General features: G+C 46.9%; 1 protein-coding gene across 1 annotated transcript in view; it reads right to left on the bottom strand.

Annotated features, from left to right (window-relative positions):
• Positions 1–8347, bottom strand: part of PIK3R6 (phosphoinositide-3-kinase regulatory subunit 6) — a 45848-nt gene that overhangs the window by 12917 nt on the left and 24584 nt on the right. Inside the window, exons 5-9 of the mRNA XM_018568301.1 lie at positions 6627–6695; positions 5414–5546; positions 4884–4956; positions 2825–3008; positions 1647–1794 (exon numbers count right to left, since the gene is read on the bottom strand). Of these exons, the coding sequence (XP_018423803.1) occupies positions 1647–1794; positions 2825–3008; positions 4884–4956; positions 5414–5546; positions 6627–6695 (607 nt within the window). The remainder of the gene's footprint in view (positions 1–1646; positions 1795–2824; positions 3009–4883; positions 4957–5413; positions 5547–6626; positions 6696–8347) is intronic.

Here is an 8347-nt window from a genome sequence, read left to right as displayed (position 1 = left end):
CCATCTTTCATCATTCTCTTCATCTTTAATTAAGCCATCCGCATATAAACCGCTTTGATATTATGATAAGTGTATATGGCTATGCAGCATTAGATTGAGAATGCGATGTTATAAATAGGAGTTTTGACTGCTTTTGGATGTATACAGTGTTTGATTGGTGTCCTCCCAAAGGCATATCACTCTCTATAGGGGGCATTCACTGCTTCTGCTACAGTTATGTGTGGTGACACACTCATTTTTTTAAATTGAAGATAACTAATAAAAGATTTGTATATCTTAATCAATTTCTGAGATGTAATTTAATTGATTGTGTGCACCTCGAAAGCCCTACAATAGCTTTCTGTGGTATATCATCAAAGAGCAGTTATTACCATTTCCACACAGTGACCACATCCTGCCAGCGCAGCCTCTCCTTCCTTCTATGAGTGCCAGGGACGATGTGCTTGGTGCAGAGCCGTAGCTAGCTCCTTTTGCGCCCGAGGCAAGAACAGAAAATTGTGCCCCCCAACAGACGTGTTATGTCACCCTATGCCACGCACGCACAGCGTCATGTGCCCCGCCTCCAGGATGGCGGAACCTCTTTTAATTATTTATTATTTTTTTCACTGTTGGGGAGCTTTGGGGAAATATCGGGGGGTCTAAACAGACCTCTGACATTTCCCTTTTGAAATAGAAAAAGAGATTGAGTACACAGAGTCATCTGCCCATGCAGCGGAGAATGCGGAGCAGTGTTGGACATCTGGCGCCCCTGTTGCCAATGGCGCCCTGTGCTCACCATGGCAACAGGGGCAAGGGGGCGCAGCCAGGTTGGCCCTGGACTACGCCCCCTCTCAGCTGCGCCTGAGGCGAGTGCCTCACTCGCCCCATGGTAGCTACAGCCCTGGCTTGGTGTGAGTTGCAGAACAGTTTCAACAATGTTTCAACAATCCGCAACGACATCATCCCTATCAGTGTGACTTCCCTGTTTTGCATCCTTTGTGCTTGCCAGATGTCTGGGCGCCCTGCAGACTGGCGGGCAATAGGACCGGGTTGCTGGCGCTGTGTCATGGGACTTTGCTCACCCAATTGTCCCTGGCAGCCACCTGTCTGATAAGAAGGAGTCATCAGTGGGGAATCCTTCTGGTTATACAATGGCGGCTGCTCCAAGGCATGGCAGTACTAATGAAGAACTACGCCACCAACATTGACATTAAACATAATGGAGGGTGCTATACGTTTGGCTGCTATGGGTCGTGAGGATGGTATGGAAGGGAAGAATGGGGGGGGGGAGGGTAGACACTGCACACGTGGTTGATATAGAGCTGAAAAGCTGGGCGCTATATATGTTGCCGGTTGGAAGGGAATTAAAATGTATCTAATCTCAAAAACACAAATATCATATATTGCAGCTTCTTAGATGTAGCGGCTGCATCAGTTTTCCTTTTTTCAGGGTTTTGTCCCTTTATTTTCTCCTAGTGATCCTGCCAGTAACACACTTCCTGTCCCTTCGTGTCTACACTCTTTTCTCCTATGGGGCCATGGTTGTCACACAGGATGGTTGTCGCTGGTGACCCCGCTGTTGATTTTTGCAGGTTTACTTTGAGGCCATATTGCACTGCTGATTATCTGCACTGAGACAATGTAAGCCGTTTGATTCCAGAATTTACCTTCCTGCGGCGAGGTGACAATCTTGTCGTAGATCTCCCTGAGGCGCTCGCTGTGCCTTCTCCTGTTGCCTCCGCCTTCTTGTTCACTTCGCTCCACCGCAGACAAAACTTCCTGGAACCATAGCTCCACTTCCTCTGTGGTTTGGTTCTTTCCAGGTTAAAAAGAGCAGAGAAACGAAACAAAACAATCAGAAAAGAACACGAGAACATTGAAAGAGCTTGCCGTGGGTCACATGACCTAGCGACGGCTTTGGGTCATGTGAACAAATACTGGAGTGCCTAAGGATCTGCTTATCACAGCAGCACCCCTACCCACCCTCCAGCTTAATTTCTAAGTGTATCTCAACCCAAGAACAAAAATGTAATATGTTGCAGCTTACTGGTCTTTAGATGTGGCGGCTGCATTCGTTTTCTCCCCCCCCCCCTTTATTTAGCCCGGTGATCCTGCCAGTAACACACTTCCTGTCAAAGAGTGACAACATTCACTTACCCTACTTCAGGGTATATATTGCAGGGCCTATAGAACAACCCCTCCCCTGTTATGGACATGGAAGCAGTCCTGACCTAGGGTGACAACAAACTTCCTCCACAGATACACTAGGCCAGGGGTAGGCAACCTCGGCACTCCAGCTATGGTGAAACTGCAAAGCCCATTATGCCTTTGCCTCTGGAAAGTCATGCCTGTGGCTGGTAGAGTCCTGCAATGCCTTGTGGGACTTGTAGTCTAACCGGAGCTGGAGTGCCATGGTTGCTGACCCCTGGTCTAGTGTATCTGTAGAGGAAGCGCGTTGTCACCCTAGGGCAGGACTACAGAATACCCTTTGCTCTCGTGTCCATAATAGGGGAGGGGGTGTTCTAGAGGCCAAAGAGTGAGCTGGGAACCATGTAACTGATAACAGTCAGATGACGCAGAGAGCACAGGAAGTTATCAGCTCACAGGATTTCTAGAAGGATCAACTGATATAATTTTTGGCACTTATCAAATAAACATCATAAAACACTTTCAATGGTATATTTAACACACCACAAAAAGGGAGCAAATAGGGCAAGTTCCTTGTTAGGGTTTACATACACTTTAGACTTTTATCCAGATTAATAAACCCCTCAGATTTTCTTCTGGTCAACGCCAACATTGGGCAGGCGGCCGGTCCAAGGCTAAATGCAGCGTTTTCACCTACCTCTAGCACCCTCTGCAGCAGAGCTATGTCACAGTCATTTCCCAGCCCGGCCTGGATGCTGTTGGTGATGACGTAATGCATACATAAGACGGAGGTGTGGGACATCTGACACACTTGGGTCTCCCGTAGAAGAGTGTTACACACGGCCTCTGAGACCAGCCCGGGGTCCAGAAACAGCAGCACCCTGCAATAGAAGATGATTCCTTGTCACTGCAACTGACTTTGGAATAGAAGTTAAAGGGCACCCGTCATAAGAGAGACCTGGAAGATTCCTGGGGGTCATACTGAGGCATTTGCTTCAACGCTTTCTCAGCAGAAGATAGAAATAAGACATTTCAGCACTTTTCTGGCACTCCCTACACCCGGCCAGTACTTCCAATAGGAGTCTGGCAATGGCGGCCCCATACCTCTGTCATGAGTAGATCTGGAATTGAAGCAACACACACTGATATTGAGGTCCACATACAAGTGGAGCGGAAGCTGCCAACCCATTGTTCAGACATAATACACCTGGGGTAGGCAACCCTGGACAGGTAGAGATCTACCTGAACAACTAGGAGGAGATCAAAGATCACCAGGGTGTAGCATGCTTCCTTTTTTTAAAGGCGATAATCTAGCAAGGCCCATTAAAAGTAAGGAAGGTTAGCAGAGTTTAGGGGTCAGTAGTAAGTAGTGAAGAGTTCAAAGGTCAGTAGTATGAAACACAGATTGCAGGGGGGTCAGGAGAAAGAAACACAGAGTTCAGAGGTCAGGAGTAAGTAATGCAGAGGTCAGGAGAAAGTAATGCAGAGTTCAGAGGTCAGGAGAAAGAAACACAGAGTTCAGGAGTAAGTAATGCAGAGGTCAGGAGTAAGTAATGCAGAGGTCAGGAGTAAGTAATGCAGAGTTCAGAGGTAGGAGTAAGTAATGCAGAGTTCAGAGGTCATGAGTAAGTAAGGCACAGGGCAGGGGTCAGTATGTAACGTAGAGTTCAAAGGTAAGTAGTAGGTAACGCAGCAAGGGTCAGGAGTAGGTCATGCAGAATGCAGGGGTCAGGAATACGTAAAACAGAATACAGGAGTCAATAGTAAGTAATGCAGAGTGCAGGGATTAGTTGTAAGTAACACACAGTGCAGGGGTCAGTAGCATGTAATGCTGAGATCAGGGGTCAGCAGTGTGTAGCACACAGTTGGGATGGTCAGTAGTATGTAACTTACAGTGCATGGGCCAGTAATATGTAATTCAGAGTGATGGGGTCAGTAGTATGTAGCTCAGAGTGCAGAGGTCAGTAGTAGGTAACACACAGTTGGGAGGGTCAGTAGTAGGTTACTCAGTGCAGGAGTCAATAGTATATAGCTCAGAGTGATGGGGTCAGTAGTATGTAACTCAGAGTGCAGGAGTCAGTGGTATGCAACTGAGTGCAGGAGTCAAAAGTGTGTCAGCCGGCGTGTAAAGTTACTGAAAGGTTCCCATCAACTGGGTTGATGTCCGTTCAATGAACTGAAGCCAACATTTTTTTTTTAGTAATGGATAGAGTAAGGAGGGGGAGGGGGGTTATTATAACCCTTCTCAGCTTTTTGACTATTGGTGTCCCATTGTGGAGATTTCCCTTCACTTCCTGTCTGATAGCCACCACAGGAAGTGAAAGGAAATCCCTCCAAAGATAGGGAAATCCCCTGCGGGCAGCAGGATCACCAGAACTAGTGTCCCCGTTGGAAGATTTTCCATCCATTGCTGTTCTGGTGACAACCCAACAATTCAGGCTTTTCTTTCACTTTCAGTGATAACGGAGAGGGTGGATCTCCCTAACAGGGGCGCAGACAGCAATAGGAACCTGGCAGGGGGGGTCTAATACCTCTCCACTCTATACAAAACTAAAAGAAAAAGCTTCAGTTGCACTTTAATCCTCTCTGCATGGCGATTGCCACCAGGACTGAACCAAGGGGGTTGTTTAATAAGGGGAGGAGCAGAACCCATTGGTCTTCCATCGGGACTCATCCATTCACCTGCCATTGTACTATATCTGAATATGAACACAATGTAATCGCATAGAAGATGGTGACACACCAATGACACTCACTTGTCCTGTTGCTGAAAGTCCTGTTGTCTTTTCAGGTTTTGTTCGGAAACAACCATTTTCTGATAAGAAAATCCTGGAAAAAAAAAAGTATTTTTAAGAAAGAACCAAACGGAGTATTTTCTGTATGTAAACTGCCCGCATGGCGTAACCCCAAAATGATGGTTGTTTGGGAGGGGCCAGCAGGGTGCTGTACATAGCTTCCTGAAAACATCACAGCACCCGGCTTCAGTGCTCCTCTCAAGAGCCCTCAGCCCTGATGCAAGCAGTGGGCTGGCTCTTGGGAGGAGTTATGCAAATATCAACACGCCTTGATGGGCGGATGTCCTTCTGGAGCAATGCATCAGTGGGAGGAGCTATGTAAGTGTTTCTGCCCCCCTCGTCACTGAGAACTGTGACAGCTGAGCGGGAGGAGTGACCACGCAGCTTCCACATGTATTTGACGCACGGACACCCCAGGGACAGAAAGAGAGAGAGTTGTTACATTGTCACACTTTGTGCAGAGAGTGCTAGGAGATCTCCTCTGCCAGTACCTGGCACTTTCTTCTCGGTTTTGATCTTCTGGGCGTAGTCCAATCCGATGGTGCAGTAGGGTTTGGGCAGAGTCAGAATCTTCTTGCAGAAGACATACACCCGCTCGTAGAGTTCGTCTGAGATATACGCTGCCTGGCAACAAAACGGAGAAGACACTCGTAACAATGTATCCAACTGGCTGCATTTAAAGGGAACCTCTCCGGTATTAAACCTTGAAAAGGCCCATTTCTTTGCAGTAGCGTGCGCGGCTTTAAGGCAGCCCATTCAAAATGAATGGCCCCCTAACTTGCTTAAAAACGCACGTGACCCTTTTTTTCTTAACACAACGTTGCGGCCCGCTGCAGCGCAGGCGCATCGCCTTAGTGAGTCGGTGTGCCATTCCAAATGAATTTGATTTGGAAGTGGGCGCACACACAGCTCGAGTCAGCAGGACTTGGACACTTGGACAAAATTTAGAGCAGAGGATGGCCAGCTTAGAGCTCTGTGTATCTGCATTGTTGCATCTCTGTGCTGCTGACCACCTGCAGCCTCATTACAGCCACTTCCTGTCTACATGCACGCCAGCATTACAGCCACTTCCTGTCTATATGCACTCCAGCTTTGCAGCCACTTCCTGTCTATTATGCACTCGTACTCGCCCAAATGCTCCCGATGCCTATCCTGATACCGGAACCAGGGATTATTCATCCCATTTCTGAGCTCAGGTCCTGAACCCGCCCCCAGAACGCCAGCTAAAAAATGAATACGATAAAAAAAGATGAAATAGCAATACTGAGCGTCAACTCAACAATTTACCCTCAGTAAAAAAAAAATTCTGCTGCTACATGTCCTCACTCTGATGACGAGTATCATTTGACCCGCTTCTACTGAGACCAGGTCATCCCGGACGAGCCCCCAACCTGTGACTGGACTGTGAAAGGAGAAGCAGCGCAGTGGTGAGCTAATCTCTCTGTCGCTCTGCTTTCTCCTCCTATCAGAGTGCTTCTTGTCAGCACATGGCTCCTCATGCTGCTTCTTCCTCTCACTCTCTGAGCTCTGCTGCACAGGGACAGATTCAGGTACTTACACTGCACGCCTTTAAAAAAAATAGATCGAATGATGTACTGATAAGTACAGAGCTGCATTCATTTGTGTCTTTTAGATCTGCCCATAAACCTGTTCGGGGTAAAAACCTGAATAAATAAACGCACAGCTTGGATGCATTGTAAATACCTTTGTGATGGCGTACATCAGCGTGTGCAGCAACGGGATTATATAGTGCAGGTTGTCGCCGAGCTCCGCCTGGGGACACAATACAGAAGGCCAGCCGGTCACATTAGGATGTTCCATATTGCAGCAAACAGATGACATTTTTGTTCAGTTCCTGTAGGGGCCGAGCACAGAAGACACCCCTTCCGAGGTGATGTTCAGCTTTGACTAATTTCTGCCTACCCTGGGGTCATGTGACGTTGGGATTCCATCTCCGGTGACAACTCGCCGGTGGCAGAATCCCTGACATGAAACTGACACTTTCCCTAACTGAATTTGCTGCCCTGCTGGCTGAAATGTTGCATGATCTGCTAGGGGCGTGCAGAGGTGCGGGTGGGTATAAGTTTCCATTGTTTCATTTAATTTAAAAAAAAATCATTTTCTTTTGGGTTTTTTTTTGTCTTGGGGGGAATTTTCAATGATTTAATTTAAAGGAGAACTATGGGGTAAGTGTTTTTCCCCATAGTTCTCCTAAGGGTCACGGGAGGACATAAACTAGCGTCCTCCCGTCACCCAAAGCTCAGTACATCGCGAGCTACAGCTCATTATATACTGAGACGCCGCAGCCGGGACAGATCCCGACATTACTGTCGAGATCCAACCAGCTGCGTGAGTGACAGCTGGCTCTGCCTATCCAGAGGGAGAGCCGGCTGTACCCGCCCCCTCGTGTTCCGCCAGTCAGCGCTGGAGGATCGGAGCGGGGGAGTCCCTGCAGGGAGCCATGAGTGACAGTCATGGCTCTCTGCAGGGATATGATCGAGAAGTGAGCGAGCGCCGGTATGTGTTCGCTCACTTCCCGATCTATAGAACCGACGTGTGACAGTTTCATTGTCACATGTCGGCTAGAACTATGAGGATGAGTGATTTTCACTCACCTCATAGTTCTCCTTTAATGTTCTTTACATTTTTGTATATAGGGGTCCATTTATGAACATTTGATACATTGTTTGCGCTTATCCCGGATTCACACTTTCTTCCAATTGAATAGAGTTAGAAATATGTGTGAATCTTGGTTGAAAACATTATAACTAATGGAAAAAAAAATTGAAAACATTATTTTTTTTAATCTTTATTTTCACCGTCTGCTTTTTTTTTGTTAAAACAAAGGCTAAAATGAGGAAAAATGTCACTGCTATTCTCCAAGCACCAGAAAACAGGCAACCAATCAAAACTGTTCAGATTTTGGATGCTTTTAAGGTGTTCCTGCAGCAAAATCCAACATGTAACAAAAATATCGAAAAGATACAAAATAACTCAAAATTCATTTAAAATTTAATGAATTCTAACTTTATTTGCTATTTTAATGAAATGACCAACGAAAAAAAAAAAAAGTTTTCTTCACGCAAATAATAAAATGTTACTGGCAGGTCAGGGGTTAAGTGCGATCAGGAATTTCGAGCGCTCGGACGGGCGCGTTTCTCCCTCTTCCTGTTTTTCACTGGACATCTTCATAGTGACAATGGGCTGACCTATATTCTGGTGAATCGGGCTGTAATCTTAGCTCTGCCGAGACTCTTCCTGGCATCACCGCGAAGGAAGCGCTCATCAGCTCACAAAAAAAAACCTGAACCCAGTGCCCTGCCCGGCATACAACGTGGGAGAAGCAAACATGTTGCATGCCAAACACCAAGTTTCTAGTATGCTGTGGTCACAGAGGGTCTCGCACCAATGGCAGGAAACTCGCA

This window comes from Nanorana parkeri, unplaced genomic scaffold (genome assembly GCF_000935625.1).
Source record: "Nanorana parkeri isolate BGI_ZX_2015 unplaced genomic scaffold, ASM93562v1 scaffold1169, whole genome shotgun sequence".
NCBI lineage: Eukaryota > Metazoa > Chordata > Amphibia > Anura > Dicroglossidae > Nanorana > Nanorana parkeri.
The sequence above is the reverse complement of the archived record's forward strand: the minus strand, read 5'-3'. Positions and strand labels throughout refer to the sequence as shown.